The sequence below is a fragment of the Pseudomicrostroma glucosiphilum genome (genome assembly GCF_003144135.1).
Source record: "Pseudomicrostroma glucosiphilum strain MCA 4718 unplaced genomic scaffold BCV69scaffold_12, whole genome shotgun sequence".
In the NCBI taxonomy this organism is placed as follows: Eukaryota; Fungi; Basidiomycota; class Exobasidiomycetes; order Microstromatales; family Microstromataceae; genus Microstroma; species Microstroma glucosiphilum.
The window spans coordinates 401,704-421,017 of NW_020289924.1; the positions used below are offsets into that span (position 1 = coordinate 401,704).

General features: G+C 56.0%; 10 protein-coding genes across 10 annotated transcripts; 3 read left to right on the top strand and 7 right to left on the bottom strand.

Moving 5' to 3' along the window:
* Positions 1–239: 239 nt before the first annotated feature.
* On the top strand, positions 240–2,851 carry BCV69DRAFT_288123 (Arginase/deacetylase; the record flags this gene model as incomplete). The annotated part of the gene is made up of 3 exons (XM_025493607.1): positions 240–531; positions 612–2,176; positions 2,801–2,851. The coding sequence occupies 3 exons, from the start codon at positions 240–242 to the stop codon at positions 2,849–2,851; spliced, it is 1,908 nt and encodes a 635-aa protein (XP_025346428.1).
* Positions 2,852–2,968: 117 nt separating this feature from the next.
* Positions 2,969–4,335, bottom strand: BCV69DRAFT_240643 (Metallo-dependent hydrolase; the record flags this gene model as incomplete). The annotated part of the gene is made up of 6 exons (XM_025489999.1): positions 2,969–3,139; positions 3,234–3,286; positions 3,390–3,579; positions 3,718–3,983; positions 4,071–4,091; positions 4,158–4,335. Coding segments are annotated over 6 exons (879 nt in total), but the record flags the coding sequence as incomplete, so codon positions are not given.
* Positions 4,336–4,828: 493 nt separating this feature from the next.
* Positions 4,829–5,346, top strand: BCV69DRAFT_237552 (hypothetical protein; the record flags this gene model as incomplete). Its single annotated transcript, XM_025489942.1, has 2 exons — positions 4,829–5,186; positions 5,285–5,346. Coding segments are annotated over 2 exons (420 nt in total), but the record flags the coding sequence as incomplete, so codon positions are not given.
* A 604-nt stretch (positions 5,347–5,950) lies between these two features.
* Positions 5,951–7,066, bottom strand: BCV69DRAFT_251411 (ferredoxin reductase-like protein; the record flags this gene model as incomplete). The annotated part of the gene is made up of 3 exons (XM_025490429.1): positions 5,951–6,054; positions 6,157–6,568; positions 6,695–7,066. 3 exons carry the CDS (start codon positions 7,064–7,066, stop codon positions 5,951–5,953), a joined length of 888 nt encoding a protein of 295 aa, XP_025346431.1.
* A 526-nt stretch (positions 7,067–7,592) lies between these two features.
* On the bottom strand, positions 7,593–9,641 carry BCV69DRAFT_314011 (hypothetical protein). Its single transcript, XM_025495082.1, has 2 exons — positions 8,940–9,641; positions 7,593–8,852 (listed from the first exon to the last, which is right to left on the bottom strand). The coding sequence occupies exons 1-2, from the start codon at positions 9,507–9,509 to the stop codon at positions 7,743–7,745; spliced, it is 1,680 nt and encodes a 559-aa protein (XP_025346432.1). The 5' UTR covers positions 9,510–9,641; the 3' UTR covers positions 7,593–7,742.
* A 382-nt stretch (positions 9,642–10,023) lies between these two features.
* Positions 10,024–12,058, bottom strand: BCV69DRAFT_251290 (putative cytochrome c peroxidase precursor; the record flags this gene model as incomplete). Its single annotated transcript, XM_025490423.1, has 7 exons — positions 10,024–10,242; positions 10,332–10,725; positions 10,802–10,898; positions 10,980–11,051; positions 11,322–11,355; positions 11,627–11,662; positions 11,762–12,058. The coding sequence occupies 7 exons, from the start codon at positions 12,056–12,058 to the stop codon at positions 10,024–10,026; spliced, it is 1,149 nt and encodes a 382-aa protein (XP_025346433.1).
* Positions 12,059–12,348: 290 nt separating this feature from the next.
* BCV69DRAFT_49428 (hypothetical protein) lies at positions 12,349–13,224 on the bottom strand. Its single transcript, XM_025495332.1, has one exon. It carries the CDS (start codon positions 12,965–12,967, stop codon positions 12,524–12,526), a length of 444 nt encoding a protein of 147 aa, XP_025346434.1. The 5' UTR covers positions 12,968–13,224; the 3' UTR covers positions 12,349–12,523.
* Positions 13,093–15,810, bottom strand: BCV69DRAFT_300594 (hypothetical protein; the record flags this gene model as incomplete). Its single annotated transcript, XM_025494472.1, has 2 exons — positions 13,093–14,769; positions 14,845–15,810. The coding sequence occupies 2 exons, from the start codon at positions 15,808–15,810 to the stop codon at positions 13,093–13,095; spliced, it is 2,643 nt and encodes an 880-aa protein (XP_025346435.1).
* Positions 15,811–16,227: 417 nt separating this feature from the next.
* On the bottom strand, positions 16,228–17,996 carry BCV69DRAFT_284423 (SWIB-domain-containing protein). Its single transcript, XM_025493034.1, has 5 exons — positions 16,784–17,996; positions 16,601–16,681; positions 16,483–16,532; positions 16,375–16,393; positions 16,228–16,294 (listed from the first exon to the last, which is right to left on the bottom strand). The coding sequence occupies exons 1-5, from the start codon at positions 17,600–17,602 to the stop codon at positions 16,238–16,240; spliced, it is 1,026 nt and encodes a 341-aa protein (XP_025346436.1). The 5' UTR covers positions 17,603–17,996; the 3' UTR covers positions 16,228–16,237.
* Positions 17,952–19,213, top strand: BCV69DRAFT_284424 (hypothetical protein). Its single transcript, XM_025493035.1, has one exon. The coding sequence runs from the start codon at positions 18,036–18,038 to the stop codon at positions 19,137–19,139; it is 1,104 nt and encodes a 367-aa protein (XP_025346437.1). The 5' UTR covers positions 17,952–18,035; the 3' UTR covers positions 19,140–19,213.
* Positions 19,214–19,314: the final 101 nt, after the last annotated feature.

Here is a 19,314-nt window from a genome sequence, read left to right on the forward strand (position 1 = left end):
CCGACCTCTGGGAGAGGCAGACGTCTTCGATCATGGCTGCTCCGTCGCAAGCTGGCTTGTCCTCGGCGTCACTTTCGGCAGCAGCTACAGCAGAAGGGCCCACGGCATCCGCCAGCACCTCTTCTGGCCCTCTTCCTCATACAGTCTCCCTCTACGTCGCCGGCAAGCGTATCGAGGACGATCAGCCCCGGGCAGATGAGGAGATGGCAGACACCCGACAAATTCAAGGCAGTGAGAAGATGGCAGACGTCCCGCAGGCTCAAGGCAGCTCAGATACCCTCGTCGTCCCTCTTCACACCGGCCTCGTCTACTCGTCCATCATGATGCTCCACGCCGAACCCGTCTTGGTCACCAGAGAGGCTCACGAGGGCCATCCAGAAGCTCCAGAGAGGATATCAAGGGCATTTCAGGTACTCAAGGACAATGGATGTGTCAAGAGGATGAAGAGGATACAGCCTAGAGAAGTGGAGAGGGACGAGGTCGCATTGGTACATGATCTCGGAGTGTGGGAAGGAGTTTGGAGAAGTCAATGTGAGTCGTCGCTCCCTCAGCATTAGGGGCCTCACTCTGTCAGCTTTGGAGACTTACTCTGGTGCATGTCTGCTTGCCAGTCTATACCCGGTCTGCGCTCTTCGAGGTCACAAAGCTCTTCGGCGAGCAATCCTCCCTGTACATCAACGAGCATACCTTTCGCTGCGCACGTCTCTCCTGCGGAGGCGTCATCGAACTCTGCGATGCCGTCTGCTCCGGAAAGATCCGCAACGGCTTTGCTATCGTCCGACCTCCAGGGCATCACGCTGAGCCAGACCGCTCAATGGGCTTCTGCATGTTCAACAACGTCGCAGTGGCTGTGAGATGGATCAAGGAAAAGTACGGCGGAGAGGAAGTGCCGAAGGAAAAGCGTATCAAGAAAATCCTCATCCTAGATTGGGACGTGCATCATGGCAATGGTACACAAAAGGCATTCGAGGAGGATGCAGACGTCCTGTTCATCTCCTTACATCGCTACGAGAACGGTGAATTTTACCCCGGCTCCACCTACGGCGCTTCGGCCTCAGTGGGCTCCGGCCCAGGCAAAGGCTTCAGCATCAACATCCCCTGGCCTACTGCCGGCATGGGAGACGGAGAGTACCTATACGCCTTCCACCACATCGTCATGCCCATCGCCGCCGAATTCGGCCCGGACCTGGTCATGATCTCTGCCGGATTTGACGCTGCCAAGAACGACCCCCTGGGTGGCTGTCTAGTCACACCGATCGGGTATGCTCAGATGACGTACATGCTCATGGGGCTTGCTGATGGCAAGCTCGTCGTGGCACTAGAGGGTGGCTACAATGTGGATGCGCTAGCCAATTCGGCTCTCGCAGTGACGCGGACCATCCTGGGAGATTCTGTGCCTTCGCACGAGTCGCTTCCCTCTGCTTCTGCAGTCGCAGTCAACACCATGCGTCTGGTCAAGAGGGACGTCTCTGAGTACTGGAAGTGCATCGACTCCTCTCCTCTGGACCCAATTCCGACACACGAGGAAGGCCTGCCAAAAGTGTCCATCTCTGAGCTTCTCCAAGCGCACCGCCAGTATCAAATTGCCAAGAAATTCCAGCTTTCCGAGCTTCCCGTCATCGGCAACCTCGCAGAGGAGTGGGGCGCTCATGCCCTCTGCAGTGGGGATCTCATGGAGCGCAAGCCCGCCCACGAGGCCATCGTCCTCTTCGTGCACGACATGGGTTCTCTCCGCGCAGGCAACGAGCGACCCAATTTAGCCCTGGTTCCCGAAGCAGAATCGGCCTATCTAGTCGACTCTTCCTCGCTTGTCCTAGAATGGGCCAGCAAGAGGGGCTTCGCAGTCGTAGACGTCAACCTCTTCACAACGGCAGGACAGCGGGGGAAAGCCACTTCTTTGGAGTTCCTCGAATTCATCTGGGACAATTACATCGAGCTGAGCGAATGTCCACGCATCGTCATTCTATCCCACGCAGGAGCCGTCTCTCCCGTCCTCTCCCTCCTGCACTCCCGCAGATTGGACAAGGACCCGCGCGTAAGAGCCCTCGCGTCGACAATGGGACACGAAAGCGTCCCAATGGTCGGGCGGGACGAGGCTGAACTCCGCAAGTGGTACTTGCGTAATGCGAGGGTGTTCCTACCAGAGACGCACAGCTGGTGGAGTCAAGAGGAAGAGGTGAGGAGGAAACTCAAGCGGGCGGGTAAAGTGATCAAGGTGCCCGAGAGGAGAGCAATACAGGTACTCAGGAGCTGTCTGCTGGACGTGATTGACTTTGTAGAAGGGAAGCTGGCTCTGCTGCCCACTGGTGCTGACGGAATGGATTCGACGGCAGCGGCGGGAGGAGGGGTCGGTGGCGTGGCAGAGGTGCAAGGTATGAATGGCGGCGGAGGGAGTGTCATTATGACCTGACATGGATAGAAGCAAACGCTAGTCCTCAGTAGATGATGGATCTTGAGTGCAGCCGAGTCGAGCATTCGTATGACGACTTCCCTGGTCGACAGAAATAGGAACCTACTTGGCTCCTACCGGCAAAGCTCACTCCTTCTTGAGCGCACCAGCACGCACATCTTTCCACCACTGGTCTTCAAAGTCCATACGACGTTCCCACTCTGCTTCTTCCTCCTCCTCCTCATCCTCCTCGTCGTCGTCCTCTCCATCCATCACCTCTCCCTCATCGTACCCTTCGTCGCTCCTCACTTCAGCTCCATTCGTTCCCTGCTCGCCTCCAGGCTGGCTGCTGCTCTTGCGCCGCCGCCCTCCCTTTCTCTGCCTGAGCTCGACGCGCTTGGCATTATTCAGCTCAAAGCGTTGCCAATTGGCCTTGAGGAGGAGGGCCGCCTTGAAGAGTAGATGAGCTTCTTCCTCTCCCAACTCTTCCTCCTCTCTTTTCTCGTCTTCCAAGTCCACTTTACCCTCCTTGAAGTCAAGATCTAAAGCAGGCCCTGCCTTTCCCCTCAGGACGAATGGGGCTACCAATTTGAGCACGTCCCAATTCCTTCCTGCTAGCTGCTCGGCGGAATGCCAATCGGATTCTACGAGGAGTCGTGTAGGAGGAACGATTGCTAGCTGGGAGATGAGACCTTTTTGACGTGCATTGATGGTCGTGGAGAAGGAGACGAAGATGTTGGGGTGGTGGCGCTGTGAAAGGAAAGGAGAGTGTGAGGAAGATTGGCAGGACGCTACTGAGGAGAGCATGACGTTGCTAGTCGCTTCATGCAGGGCTTTCACTCACGAGAATCTCCTTGAGCTGCTCGGCGCTCATGGTGCATGAGTGAAGATCCAGATCTACGATGCGAACGTTCAAATGAAGTCAGTACTGTTCCATCAAGCTATTCAACCCTTCCTCGCTTCTCTGTGTACTCACTAACATCCCTGAACCCCCTCCCACTAGCGCCATTGTACACTCTACAACACTCCCTGATTAGCTCTACCGTCGCTTCACCAGCCCGTACGCTATGACAGCTTATACTGCGTCCTTCTTCCACCGCTACGCCGATTTGGGCCAGCAGCACTTTACACTGATGCCCAATGGGTACGCCAAGAGAGGTGAGACGTTTGCCTCGAAGGGCGAGGGTGTGCTCATTGTGGCCGTGCTCTTGCTCTTGCTCTTGCTCTTCCTCTTTCTCGGGCGAGATAGGGGAGCTCGTACTTGTGCTCGTAGAAGAGGAAGCGGGATCGCTGACTAGCAAGGATCGCTCTGACGGCTGGTCCTTCACAGCCTCTTTGCTCGTCGGTATCCTAAACGCCCTATCCAGCCCCACCTCGCCAAGGAGTGCATTCGGGAAAGCCCTCAAATTATTGCGTATCTCCTCTAAGATATCTTTTAGGGATCTAGGCGTGGGAAGATGAGGGAGGAGAGCTCCTAACTCGTCTCTGGCTTGTTGTGATGAGTCATTGGTGAGGAGGAGGGAGCGATAGTGCTCTTCGCGGGGAGGTGGTGGGTGCTCGAGGGAGAGGGAATGCGAATACCAGGGATGGTAGCCTGTGGGAGATCGATGGTAGCTCTCTTTAGCTGACACAGGACACACTGAGCACTTCTGATCTGCAGTGGTACTCCACATGCACTCACCAAAGCAAGGTCTGAGCTGCACTCGTGTCCTCTCCTCCTGGTCCACCTGTTCCACCTCTTCTCTGGCTTTACCCTTCGCCCTTCCACTCTTGTGCATCTCTTCCGCCAGCCTCCTCACCAGAACTTGATCCTCAGTACAGCTACCCATAGCACACGCTCCCTCCAATGGAATCTGTTGCAGACGCTGTGCGAGCTTCTGGGCACCATTTGGATCGCCGGAGGAGAGGGTGGGGTCATCGGTTGGGTGGCAGTGGGCGTCTGTGAGGAGGGACAGGATGGACTTGCGAGTGGGTCTGCTAGGACGAGACGACGATGAGCTCGAGGCGCGGGATAATCTTTGGGTTGTAGAGTGAATGGTCATGGTGTGGATTCCCCTCTGCTTCAAGGCAAGGCAAGAAGCGGAAAGACTCTCATCGACTAGATTTCCTTCTTCTCCTTGACCAATCCAGATGGTCCGTGTGGAGGAGAGGGAGTGGAGTCGAAGCAGGAACGGAAGCAGGGGTGGAGAAGATGCAGCATTGCAGCCAAGCGAGAGACCAAGCACGCCACTCCCACCCCGCCTTGTCTCATCCGCACCCGGGCCCATCCCAGATCGCCAGAGTAGTACTGCTGCGGGGGTATGATACAGAGATAAGGAGACTCTCCCCCTCATGGTGATGCACTCAGTATCAGATTCCTTCCTTTCTCACCCTTCCTCTCTCTTCTACCCCGAGTGAGCAACCATGTCCTTCCTCTCCTCTATCCTCCACCCTCCCGTACTAGAGAACACCGGCTCGGTAGCTCGAGACCATCTAGCTCTCGAGCGCACCTATCTAGCCTGGCTCCGAACCAGCCTCACACTAACCTCAGTAGGGATCGCCCTGTCCCAATTCTTTCGACTGCCAAAAGGATGGGAAGATGATGAGGATTTTGGTTCCGCCGGGCGTAACGGGGGTAGCTCCCACTTGCGGGGTCCTTCGTACTGGCTGGGAGGGGAGACGGTGAGGGATCTGGCTACACCGATGGGATCGAGCTTTATTATCATTGGAATCCTCACGCTCCTCTTTGGCACTTGGAGATACTTTGCAGTGCAGAGTCAACTGATGAGGACGAGCTATGTGCCCAGTAGACTGGAGGGTGAGTGTTCCTGCAGAAAGTTCGGCTTCTCTTGTGTTCGTTGTCCTGTCCTGCTTCTGCTGACACTACTTTATCCATACTCCTCGTTCCGCCACCAGCAATCACAATCACCTTCCTCGTAGGCACACTCCTCTGTGCAGTACTCGCAGTCATCCTTTCAGCTCCACCGGGGGGCCAGCAGAGCGCCCAGCAAGCACCACAGACTCTCGTCATGTAGGATAGCCGAGCCTCCTCTTCATTGCACAAGAGCAACGAAGGTAGTCGTAAGGACACCTCATGCCAAGTCACGCGGCATCGGGCGGCCCCCCTTGCCTCCACCTCGCATGGCGCATTGATATAGAGTGGGACCCGACCTATCAAGAATACCTGACCTACGTACCACGATCTTCGCGCCAAGGCACAGTCAGAGAGCGCACGTTGGAAATCTACCCAGCCACTGTCTCTCACACGTCCACGCTAGCACAGGGTCTGCGCTTTCTCGCGGGCCGGGTACAGATAAAGGTGCATTGCTTCCCCACCCCGACGTGCGATGTCTGAGAAAGACCGGAGGGTCATGACTCTTTTTAGAGGGTACAGGCACCTGAACATGCATATACAAGGGGGCCAAATCATCGGGGAGGGAACAGAAAGAAGGGGGCGATCGGCGCGTACCAGATCAATCTACCATTGATCGCAATACAATTGCATTTATTCGTCTGTTGTCTCGCTTTGAGCTATCTCAGTCCGAGGACTATCCGGAGAACCAGGTCCGTACTGGAAGGTGCTCAGAAGCAGAAGACTTGGTCTTCCATTTTGCTGACCGCCCGCGCCTCATCAAAGCCCAGCTCCTCGAGGTGCTTCTTGCAGGCATTGATCATCGGTGGAGGGCCTGGGCGAAGGGAGGACAGAGGTGTGCGATAGCAATGGGTCAGTCCACTTCCCTCCTGCTTGAGTCTGAAAATAGCATTGGCTCCTTTTGCGCGGAACTCACCACACATGAGTACCTTGCTTGTCCTACTTGGCTTGGGGAAATGCTCAGCAATGGCCTCCTTTGAGATATGTCCTTCTCCTCCCTCCCATCCCTCAGGCGGATCATTCAAAAAGTAATGAACCCTAAATTGCTCGTGCTTAGCAGCAAGTGCATCAAGCTCATCCTTGAGTAGAATATCTCCCACTCCGACATTTCCATAGAGGAAGTCTAGCTGCGTATCGTCTTCCGGGTCTTTGAGAACCTGTTGGACGATTTGTAGAATGGGAGTGAGACCTGTGCCACCAGCAACGAGACCAATGTGCTTGGCAATGCCATTGTGGTAGCGCATTTGTCCACGAGGACCCTTGACGGAGAGGTGATCGCCGATCTTGAGACTGCCGACGTGGGCAGAGACGTTGCCTTGTGGGTAGGTCTGTGAGCAGCACGGGGGAGAAGGAGGCGGGAAGAGTGTGTTCTGTCAGAGGAGCTTACCCACACGAACCTTTGCCTCTACAGTCTGAGGTCATGCCACGTCTTTGCTCCGCTCCGCTCTACTCACCTTGATCACCAGTTCAAAGAAACCCAGCTCGTCGTCCGAAGTAGTGGGCGTATAGCTCCGCTGCACCATCTTCCCATTTACATCCACCTGCACCTGCAAATGTTGTCCAATGGGCAGTCCCAGCATCGAATCCTTCTTTGGCAAGGCAAATCTGTACCGAGCAGTATTCGAGCTAAGCACCTTCTTGTCGATGAGGGGGAATTCTTGAAAGCGTGTTGGGTCTAGTACAGGACGAGCTTTAGACCAATTGATGTAGAGGAGGATAAAGGCGCTAATGGTAGTGCCGAGGGCAAAGGCAATGATCATTGTTGGCTCCTGCGAGAGGGCACGCCAATGATTCTTGGTCCCTTCTAAATGCTTAAAAGACTCCATGATGGCAAAGTAAAGTAGGGGAGGGAGACTAGGGTAAAGGTGATTGGGTATATGCAAGACTTCTTGTGGCGGGTCACTCTACAGGAACGAGGGGATGAGGATGGAGAAGGAGATGAACAAGGAAGAGGACAAGGAGGTGAAGAGTAGAGAGAGAGAGAGAGAGAGAGAAGAGGGACACGGGAGTTGACGATGTCGCAAGGAAGGAGATTAGGCGAGACTTCTCAGCGGGAAGACGAAAGCATGACGAAGACACTGCAGGTAGCCCACTCTTGCCTCCCTTGTGCTTGTGCTATGCTCTGCTCTCCTTGTGTGGAGAAGAGGGCGTGGCGGGGCCCCTTACCCACCACTGGGCCCATCCACGTCGGAGCTCTACACTTTGACTGCAGTCTCCTGCCTGTGCTGCGTGGACCTTCCTTTTTGCTCCTCGGGTGCAGCGATCGCGGCGTCTATTGGACTGCGTGGGGAGAAGCTGCTCAGGGAAGCCAACGACGTGAAAGACGAGACCTGCAGGTCGGACATCTTTTTTAAATCGAGACGCACACACAGGGAGATATTCATGAGTGGAGGGTGAGAGAGGTGGAAATGAAAAGACAAGGGACCATCGGGTGGTGAGCTCGCCTCCCTTCGCAACACAGACGAAGCACAGGAACACATAATGAAGGCAGGTACGAGTAGTCTAGAGCCCGCCACCTTCAGTCTGCTGTCTCCCATCAACATCAGGCCATAACTGTGTGACCTTCCCATCAGTCGCTCTCAGTGCAAGATAGCTCTCCCTAGGACGTGCAGCCCTCGCCTGCAGACTCGCAGCCATGTATGCCGGAAAGAGGGGACTGCTCACCCTTCCTCCCCTTCTTGCCTCGATGGGAGGACTCTTGCTCAACTCATTCGACGACCTTATGCCAGCCTTCGATGGTGAAGCATGAGGAAGATACACCTCTGCTCGCTCCTCGCCTGTACGCCGTCTCCACATGGCCATCTTCCACCTCCCTGCAAAGAATTCCTCACGGAGCATGACTTTGCCAAATTGGACCTTGAGCTCCTCCGACTGGTTCTGCCACTCGACACCTCCCTCCTTGAGTGCTCTCTGTTGCGCATCGTCCATATTGACCCACTTCTCCATTAGATTATTCGTCCAACCTCTCCGTCTAGCCCGAGGCCCTATGATGACTGGCCAAGGAGGGACAGGAGCGCTGTACGCTAACCCTTGTGCCTCCTTTGCGCCACCGCCGATGCCGCTGCTGCTGCCAGGGCTGAGCATGTGGGAGCGATCCGAGGCGAAATTGTCCAGGAATGCGCCAGCCCTGGCAAGGCGGAACATGGGAAGATATTCGGCAGGGTAAACTCCAGGAGAATAGGCAAATGTCTTGGAAGTATACGCCTCAAAGGGTACAGGACGTAGAGTGGAGGAGGTAAAGGGTACGTCTGGCTCGGAGCATAGGCAGGAATCGATATCGTACACCCAGGCGGACCAGTCAGGTATCAAATCCTGTAGCCGGGTGTGCTGTAAGCCGCTCTGAGCTCCATTTGTTCCGGTCTCTTTGCTGCGCCCAAAGAGCGAGCGAGCTTGTCTAGGCGGCAGTGGTGCTGCGAGGCTGTGGCTGCTTGGATGGGGAGGTGATGACGCATATTGTGCACCTGTGACATGTTCCGGGGCTGTAGTATGTGCAGAGTCTCTCCCCTGATCCGTGACCCTCCGCCTTGATACGACCACGAAGACGTGATAGTCCCACAGGACAGCATGATTGAGCTCAGGAGACTTGGACGCTTTCTGATGCCAAAGTAAGACCTGTTCATTCGTACATAAGCAATTGGGTTGCCACGTCAGGTTGTCTGGCTTCTTAGTACATCTTGTCTTACGTCCGACTGTACTCACCGTCCTATCTCTATTGCTGACCACCACGACCCACACCTCCCATTCCCATTGCCGAGTCTCACCTTCGCCTTGACCTCCTCCTTCCAAGCGGCGTGCCTCGAGTTCCTCCTCAAGCTGCGCCGCGAGCAGGTAAGAGCCTTCCTCGCAATAGCATCGCTGATACTTGATCTCCTCGGGCCAAACGGGCGGTAGCGCGGGGTCCGAGTCCAGGTCCCGGTCCCGGTCCGGGAAGGGCTGTTTTGTGCTACTCGGAGCAGTAGCAGTCTGACGGAGCGCAGCAAGCGATCTTCTCGGTGCCGCATGGCTCATCGCTCCTCCTCCTCCCAGTCCTCCTCCCTCTAAGCGTCCATACGCGCTCGTAGAAGCAGGAAGGGGAGGCACAGGCTCACTCTGCACCTCACGTGATGATACAGGAGTACCTTTCACACTGGAAGCTCCGTTGGCCTGGAAGGGGGGCGAGCGCAACCGACGTAGCGAGAGGGAGCGCTTCCGTAGTGGAGAGCGAGAGGGAGAGGGCTCTGCTCCATGGACGCTATGCGCATCCCCATGCCCGCTCTTTTGGAGGTCCATGCTGAGCGAAGAGGCACGAGCAATTTGCTGGTGGGGGGCCCAAGAGGAGGACAGAGAGGCGAAGCAGCAAGTGAATCCAAGACAAGAAGAGTAGATCAGGGGGGAAGGAAGAGAGCGGCAGGGAATGCAACACACGATGCAACGCAATGCAACTCAAAGCGGCTTCAGATGCAGGGCCGGCGGAGTCGCAGCAAAATGCGGGGTGCAAGGAGAGCAACACACAGAGATCACAGAGAGCAACACACACAATGCACAACTGCAGGGAAGAGGCTAGCGCTTGATGGGTACAACGATGCAAATGCCCAAGGAAAGGTGTATGGCTTCTAAAGGTTTTCTACGGCAGTCTCTACAAAAGGAACCTCTAGGGTAAGTGAGGCATCTATCGATGACGTGTCTACTAGGCGGAAGAGCGTGGGAGCATCTAATCTTCTACTGCGAAGCTCTATGCCTGTCTAGTCCCCCACCTTTTTCTAGTCACCATCTAGTCTAAAGCTCTAGACAACTCTGAAGCAATCTACGACGAGTTTTCCTGCTCGGCAGTAGTCTTCAGGACGTACTGCTGACCAGAGTGGTCTGCCTCAAAGTTCTTGAAGTTCTCCTGGGGCACACCTAGCTCGAGAAGAGTCGAGAAGGCAGAGGAGAACTCCTTGAAGAAGACGCTCTCGTCCTTGGCGTAACGATCCACGTGCTTCTTGAAGGACTTGTCCTGCACCAGGGCCATGTCCGTCGTCAGCTGTGGGGAGGAGGGGGAGTGAAGAGGTCGTGAGTACGTCTCCAGGGCTACCTATGAAGCTCGACTTGCTAAGCTTTCACCACACTCACCATCATCAAGCCCTTTGTGGCCTTGTCCACGTACTGCTTGGGTCCGTCCCACTTCTTGAATTCCCATGGCTCAGTGAGCAAGAGGTTGAAGTACTCGTTGTTGAATGAAGTGGGAGAGTGCTGCCATGGTCCCTCGAATCCAGATCGGTCCTTGTGGCATCGACCCAGAGCGTGAGCACCAGAGAGGGCGACGATCTCCTGGTCATTGAAGCCCATGCGGTAGAAGATGTCACGCAGGTGGTCATGGCCCTTGTCACCATCCGGCAGACGTCCATCGGGAGCGCAGTGCTCCTCCTCTCGGTCAGACCTGCCGGGCCTCCAGGGCACCTTGGGTCCACCAAGCTCCTGCACAGCTACAACTCCTCCCAACGTCCACAGGTCACTGTATGTGATCCTAAAGAGGGAAAGAAAGGCGCCCTTTTTATGAGTAAGCAGTCCTCTACATTGCACGACAGCGCGCTGGTACACACCATGGGAATTGCTGGTGAATCTCGTCCATGAAGTTGCGGGCGTGGATCAGACCAGCGTTGGCTCCGTGGTTGGCCTCGGGAGCGAAGCGCATGGTAGCTGAAACAGTGCAGCATAATAGAAATAGTTGATCAGCGATGAGCCGCCAACGCGCTTGATCCCCAGCGTCTCCCTACTCACCTCCGTTGGATCCACCAGTGCCGGACTTCTTGTCATAGGTTCCACTGGCATGCCAAGCAAGCCTCACGAGTACTGCGAGTGGTCAAATTCCATTTTAGCCGATGGGAGATTTGCGGAAGGGCAGATGTTCGGGGGCCAGCATTGTGACGTGTGGGCGTTTGGCGGGAGCGGAGGGTCACGATGTTGCGAATTGCAGTGTGGAGGACGCGTTGAGCGGGGCGGAGGCGGAGCGTGGGAATGGTGATGTAAGCGAGGCCAGCGAAGAGTATATAAAGGGTGGAGGAGAGGTTCGTAGGTCAGTTCCTACTCTGACGTTTGGTAGCGAATGCGAATGGGACGTACCGGGGCCGTAAGAACCATCGTCATAGTTCTCATCCTATCAGCGTGAAGCAGCGAAATTGGGAAGGAAGTGTGAATGAGGAGCTTCGGAAGTGAGGGCGCGAACTGCCTGTGCTCCACCATCGCGCTCCATCCGTACAACTGCGTCAATCTCATCAAGCCGAGCAAAGGCAAAGAGAGTCTAGCGAGAAGCATGTAATGTGCCTTTGTGTGCTACGAAACCTATGAATGCTATGTTGCTTTCCTATACTGCAATTCCTACCCTTTGCTTTACCGTTTCTCTCATTCCTCTGTGTTCAAAGTCGTACCTTGTCAAGCTTGGATGCGATCGCATTGTACACCTCCTGTGAAACGAAAAGCGCGGAGAGACATGGACAAGTCAGCCCATGAAGTTCCACGACCGGTTTGCCTGCCTCAAGTAACTCCCATGTCCGCGAACTCACCTGGTAATCGGCCTTGCTTCCCGCCTTTGTTCCATCGGCCTTCGAGCCAGCAGTCCCCTTCATGGGCGGGCCTCCAATGCCACCTGGACCGGAGCTGAGAGTGGGTCCAGAGTTGTGCTTGGAGCCCTTGAGCTTGCTGACTCCACCAGAGCCAACGCCAAGGGTCTCCTTCTTGTCCTCCCTGCTGAGGTAAAGGAAGGCACCTGCTGCGATAGCTAGAGCTGGGGCAGACCACATGAGCATGGTACGAGTGCCGGTAGCTCGGGAGCTGAGAGGAGGAGGGGGCTGTAGGGTCATCAAAAGCATGACAGAAGGTGCGGGAGGAGATTTATAGGTGGAGCGGAAATTGGTAGCGAGGTAGATGGTCAGTAATCGTCCTTGACAGCAGGTGCCACATACTGAAAGGGGCATCGTAGAGTATCTCTCAGACTTACCGAGCCTGCGGTGGGTCCAGTAGTGTTAGCCTTGGGGCTCTCAGTGTACCAGCGCTGGCCTCCAATGGTGCGTCGGGGTGCAACGCCTCGCTGAGCAATGCCAGCAAAGGAGGGCTTAGGAGCCATGGTCATCATCCTGGATGAGCTCATGCGGAGGGAAGCGGCGGCAGCCATGATGAATGTATCTGTCGTGTGCTGGAGCTGGGAAGAGGTGAGGTAGTGGTGTGTAGAGGGGTCGCGTGGGGGGAAATGATACGAGGGGATGTGTTGGAAAGAAGAAGCACGAACGGGATTGATAATATTAGACGCCTGGCCGCTCGCCCGCCCCTCAGAGCCAAGCGCGAGCGACAGGCGGACGGACGGCGTGCGCCCGGCGAGGTTGCCTTGGTTGACTTCCTTCCCGCCCTTTGCTGTCTAGTCTGAATGGAACGCCGCCGACCGGGAGTGGCCGCGCGGGCATCCGCTGACGAGGAATCCACCAAGACTCACGCCTCGGCGCAACGCGGCCTACTAGACTAGACTCGAGGCGCCTTGAAACCTCGGGCGTCGGAGTCACCCCACCACTCACGCCATTGCAGTGGGTCGGGGAGGGGAGATGCCGACTAGAGCAAAAATCGTACCGTAGTGGACCGTCTGGGGAGCCAGTGACACTAATGATCAGGATGAGTATGGCAAAGATATTTTCCGACAGATTGACACAGACACGAAGCACACAGCAAGAGGAAGATGAACAGACATTACGAGGGGTGCATACATCTCGGAAGAACGGCATTCGACTCGAGTCAGTCGCCGCCAATCAGGGACGGCAGCGGCAACGTATCGGAGCTCCGCAGGACAACCTTCATGGTTCAGGCACCGCCCGGCCCGCCTTGGCATCGCGGCACGAGCTCCCGTCCATTAGGCGCCGACGACGCTCTCTTCGTCGGTACCTGCATCGATGACAATGAAGGTGTCCTCGTCCTCATCCTGCTCGTCGAGAAACACCTCTTCCTCATCGGCGAGACTGTCGAAGGGGTCTCTCTCAGAGTTGGTGCTTCCACCTTCGTACGAAGGGGAGCGGAGTGCATCTCCGATAGACTCCTCGGTTCGTCCAGTGTGTTGGCTGCTGAGCTCCTTGGCCTCGGCTGAATGAACGACAGAGCGGTTCTCCTCGTCTTCGCGCTCACGCGATACAGGGCGAGATGGGATGGACACAGCCAAAGCGGCTTCTTCGTCGGTATGAGTGACCTCCGGAGCGGCTGGAATCGTCAAGACGGAGGATCCTGAGAGAGACTTGCTAGGGGCATTTAAAGTCTCTTCGACTGGCGCATTAGCTTCCTTGCTTTCCTGAGAGCTGGGGACTGGCGAACTGGTCTCTGCGTTGCTGCCAGATGTAGGGACAGCGCTTGCAGGAGGAGAGGCAGGTAGCATGAGCTGCTCGCCAAAGCGTTGAGAGGTGCCATTGGGGTGCGTAATGGCCATTCTGAAGAATGCGTCTTGGCCGGCCTCTTTGTTTCGGAAGTTGAGTGACGTCCCCATCGTACTGGCCCAGCCTGGTACCCACTTTACGCACTCTCCAGGCCGAATGAGGTTCCTGCATTGGGTGCGAGTCGCTCTTCGCATCATCATTGCGCCGGCGTTCGACCATGCGCCGCCAGCACGACACTCCCGGAGGGACAGTGAATCTCTGTGCCACGCCAAGGAGCCTGTATTCTTTGCGACAATAAGTCGACCTTCTCCCTCCGAAGTAAGGACAGCATCGTACCCCAACTTTTCATCTTCGGCATCGTGTTCCGCCTGAGCCGGGAGCCTTGCCTGTGTGTGCGGTGTAGTACTAATATCCTCAGAGGAACGAGAGGGAGTCGGCTTCTGCTGGTCGCACAGAGCCAGAATCTGATCGTACTGCGCCCGAGTCAGATAGTCGACGTCCACGACATATTCATCGGCGCGCTGGACGTTTTCGGGAATCTGCTGGTGATTATGCAATAGGTCTTTGAGCTTCTGCCCGATGTCTGCACCAGCACCGACAATCTTCTGCGTGATGTTGCTCTTCTCCTGCGCTGAGAGCTCGGATGAGGCCGGGATGGGCTCTGGCAGCAGCTGTACAGAGACGTTGCATTTCTTTGTGGCCGAAGTCTGGGCAGTCTGTGGTGGAACAGATGCATTGACGACTGCCGATGGCTTGCGCCAGGGCCCGCCCTTCGACACCCATCTTTGCTGTGCGCCCGCGGCCTCCCTTGTCCGGCACGACGAAGATGCTGCCAACCTCGCCATTCGATCCGAAGGGATCCTGATGTCCGAAAATCTCATGGGATGGTGGATGGCGAGGAAGAGGTGCTTGACGCCAAGCTTCTTGACATGCGTCTCACGTTCTGACTGATAGCAAGAATCGCAGAAGTCGAAGTCTGGGCAAGAGATGCATTTCCAGCGGAGGCCCCGAACGGCTGCATCGCAGGCACCGTCGCAGAAGATGTCCGGGTGCAACACTCCATCCTTTTGAGATGCCTCCGCGGTAGGCTTGGTCGTCGATTGCTGCTGCTGCCCCAGGTTGTCGCCAGTTGAAGATGACAATTCCTGTTCGTCTGGACCCATCAACTGCGATGAGTCATTGAGAGGGTACGGGTCAGTACTTGTGTTCTCTCTGTTGCACGTAGCCCTATCCCGACTCACCTTTGCGTAAGCAGCGAGAAAATCCTTCATCCCACCCACAATAGACGAAGCTTTACCCTGCAGGTGAGCTCTGTCGGCGACAACGTCCTCAGTCTTGTGGAGAGAATCCTTCGGGGCAGGGAGTCTCTCCAAATTGGCCAGAGACCCGACAAGCTGGTCCACATGAGTCTGTGAGGCCTTGAGCAAAGCAGCTGTAGCGCGCTGAGCACTCTTGCTTGCGTTGAGTTCCTCTCTGAGAAGGCAAATTCGGGCCTCAGCTTCTGCCCGATTCTTGTTCGCCTCGTCTACATGCTTATTCATCACAGCACGCATGTCGAAGTGAAGACTTCTTGACTCGTCAAGGATGCCCCGGAGGGCGTCACCCCATTCCTCTGGCGTAGAGGGCGTTGCGACTTTCGTCTCGGCTGCAGGGACATCGTCAGTGGCGACGGCGACAGCGACGTCCTTGGTAGTGGTGGTGGTGGCAGGAGGAGTAGATGCCACGGGAGCGGCAACATCGTTCGACGGAGTCTTAGATGCCTGCTTCTTGACCGTTGGCTCTGCATCTCGAAGCGTATAAGTGACCTTGAGTGGCTGGCCGCTGGCAAGGCACTCCTTGACCTTTGCCTCAAATCCAGACTTGCTGCTCTTATCACCTGCGACGACAGTGGTTGACACTGAGCTCGAGGAGGGAACGGGTGTTCTCTTGAAGAAGATGTCCACCTGAGGTGGAGTGCGGGCATCTGGCTTGACCATGGCAGCAATGAGCTTTGGGAGATTCCTCCTGAACTGACGAATATCGTGATCCGTGCGGATCTCGACGACTTTGTTGTACTTTGCAGGCGATGTAGTGCTAGATGTAGTGCTGCTGATGTTGGAAGAGGATGTGGGAGAAGGCACTTGCTCAGTCGCCTCCAGGTTGAGATAGGTGGAGCTCACGATGGCAGGCCGGAGAGCGACACTGCCGGTGTTGGCCACAGGAGCCATGGCTGAAGGTGGAGCAGATATCTGCACTTCGTCCTGACTGGCAAGAGAGAGTGTTGAGGCAAGAGAGATGGGAGATATAAGGGGTAATGGGGGAGTGGTGGAGAAGAGACGATGACGAGGAAAGTGGGACGGTGATGACGGATAAGGGTCTCACACACAACAGACCCCTCAGCGCCCGCTTGACTGAGCACACAGCACCCCGCGCCGGGGCCACATCATTTCCCCGGCCCGCTCCACCGGTTCCGAAGACCCGACGCAAGCCCGGGGGGACCTACCACCGTAGATATGGACCCTTGAGCAAGCCCAGCAATCGAGCTCAACCCTGACACTTCTCACTCGTGATTGTCAGGGATGAATGCATGACATGTATTGAAAGCGAGGCAGTGGACGAAGAGATGCACAAGCGGATCACTCTACTGCCTCACCCTCAGTCGTCTGACATCCCCACCACGTCTTCCTTCTTGCGAATGTGTGCTCCGATGAGCTGTAGATAGCCATGGCATGGGGGCAAAAGTGGTCAATCAAAGGTCTATGACCAAGTAGAAGGCAGTTGCAGGAGCTCACCTTTGCCATTTCGAAGGAGCTATCAAATTGTAGAGGAGGTGAGAGAGAGAGTCATCAGCGCGATCCTCGACACTCAGTTGGGGTCCCTCTGATTGTCATATGACTCACTCAACAGTAGCCTTGCCAAACAGCTTCTGTAGCTTCTCGTCGCACATGATCTGGCGGGTAATAGCAGCTGTGTCAGATTTTGCTTCGATCGGAATGGACGGTTCTGGCATCTTCTCACCTGCCTCTTGTTATTTGCATTCTGTAGATCACGCTCTTTGATGTAGGCCCACAGCTGCTTCACCACGCCATGCCGAGGCAGCTGAAGAGTGCAAAGCCGATACACAAGGATTTACACGTCAGCTCTGCTGTAGAACACACTCTTACGCGCACGGCTTCTCTGTTCCCTCGCTCGCAAACTTACCTCTTCTGCCCCGCAGATCTCTGCCATGGCAGCATCTAGAAGCATAGGCTTGTTGAAAGGATTATTCGGGTTTGCGGCCCTAGGCTTGTCACTCTTGACCTTCTTGGCTTTCTTGCTGGCGCTACTCTTGCTCTTTCTAGCATTACTCTCCACATCTGAGTCCTCTTCGGTATCGATGTCATCTGGATCGCTCTTGACGCTCTGCTTCCGCTTCTTGGATGCTCCTCCACGACTGGAAGAGGTAGACGAGCCCGCCCTGGTATCTCTGGATGGCCGAGCCCACTCCTGAGCTAACTTTGCCGCGAGGGCTGCATCTGACTTGGATTGGGCATCAGTGGAAGGCGGCGGCCGCACGGGCGGGTCGACTGCTTGTGATGAAGGGGCCGGAGCATGGGAGCCTCTGACGCCTCCTAGACCAGGCAAAGCCAGACCCATTGAGGTACTTGGAGCTGCGGGACGAGGAGGAGAGCTGGCCGTCGAAGGGCCTGAAGGCGGGGCTGATCCCTCCTCTGACTTGACTTTCACACCATTTGTGAGAGGAGCAGAAGCAGGAGCTGGTGCTGGCCTTGCGATGTCCTTGCGAGCTGCTACCTCTTCATAGCATTCCTTGATGAGGTTCTTAATCTCCTTCTTGTTGGCTGCAAAGTCGAAATCGGCGGGGATATGTCTAGTTGAGTCGGCCGGAGGTGCAAACTTCTGTGCCGTCTGGATGGATTCGAGGTCCCCACGGATGCCGCCTGGAGTGACAGCTGCCAGATCTGCCTTGGCGAGGAGGTCAAAGATGAGAGTTCGTATTGAAGGAGGCATAAAGTTGGCCATGTTGGACTGAAGAGGAGAGTCGGAGGGACCTCACAGCGGCAGAGAGGGTGGGACGTGCGAGAGAGCACGATGGTGGTTGGCAGAAGTGACCGGCCAGTATGAGGCGGATACAAGCGGCGATGTACGGAGGGAAGGGACGATGACCTCGCAAGTAAGGTAAGTGACCTTGGCGGAAGTCTTAGTTGACTAGATAGATCTGTGGTCGAGGAGGAGATGATGCGGCTAGAGTTACTCGTGTGTGTGTATGAGTGCACCTCTCTACGCGGGTGCTGCTTCCTGGGCGTCTCTCCGATTGCACCCATTTCCTGCGCGGGTCCGCTTCGCCTCACCCGGGCAGCCCTCTGCGCCTTTACACCAACAGCCTCGTTGCGCTTCTCGCTTCGCTACACCTCCCTAAGACCTAGCAGACTGAGAGGGGAAGAGTGAGAGAGGCATGCCGTTCCCGGAACCTGCGCCCTTGCCAGAGTACGTCTTCGACGGCTCTCACTCGGAGGATGACAACTTTCTCACATGGGTGACAGTCCTGGCTCGCCAGTCCTTCTCCCGCAAGGGCCACATGGCAGCCATGATCGTCCGTCCACCCACACCCGGCAGCTACGACCCTCGCACCTCTTCTGCACCTTCGACCTCATCTGGCGTCCTCTCGACTGCAACGCCAAGGTCCCGGGTGGTAGTGTACGCCAACAACTATCCAATCAACTACGTGCAGAACCAAAAGGCAGTCAGCGAGATCCACGCCGAGACACACTGCATAGCGCTTGCAGCCCGAAGGGGGGAAAGTATCGAAGGGTGTACGCTGTACGTCACCTTCCCACCTTGCAACGAATGTAGCAGGATCATCCTCGCTGCCGGGATCAAAAGATGCGTATTTCGAAAGGGACTGACTAGGGAAAAGAACGAGCAGATCTTGGTCGCAGCTGCAGCGCATGGGATGGAGATGCTTGGCACGTCTGCGGTGTACAGGTACCTCCCGTCGCTAGCTAGGAGCGAGCAGAGCTCCAGCTGCGTTGCTTCCGAAGCTTCTGCGATGCCCAGCGAGGAAAACCTGCCCTTCCTCTTACAGACCGAACGTGAGCAAGACGACGCCAGAGAGGCGAGTGCAAAGGTCACGTGGGACCGAAATGGGGAAACGCCTCACGGTACCCGCACCCGAGTGGACGACTTTTGGAAGGACTGGCTAGCTAGGCATGGAGCTATCGCTAAGAAGCTCGAGGAGGATTGGGCTACATGGGAAGCGATCGAGAAGAGAGGCAAAGAGAGGGATGGCTTGCGGTGGATGGGCAAGCTGGCAGAGCAAAGTGCGACGCAAAAGAGAGCCGAAAGATCAGACGATGCAAATGACGTGGGAAAGGGAGCTGCATCACCACAGTCTAGCAATGGGCATGTCGCACTCTCTAGCAAGAGAGCTTTGGATGAGCTGCTGGAAGATGAGGAAAGAGACGCCAGTAGAGGAGGCAGCAAGAAGACAGCCAAAACAACAAAGGCAGAGGCAGAGGCAGAGGCAGAGGCAGAGGCAGAGGCAGAGGCAGCGGTCTGACCTCTGAATCACGTTTTCCCACCCATACAATCATCTGTACCACTACCACATGCCAAATGCATTGATCGTCTTGGTTTTCATGCTACTGACTGTGAAACTGGGCGGCACGGCTGTCCCTGGCTTGTCCAGTCCAGGAAGATTGCAGGCGGAGTTTCCTGCACCGGAAAGAGGAACT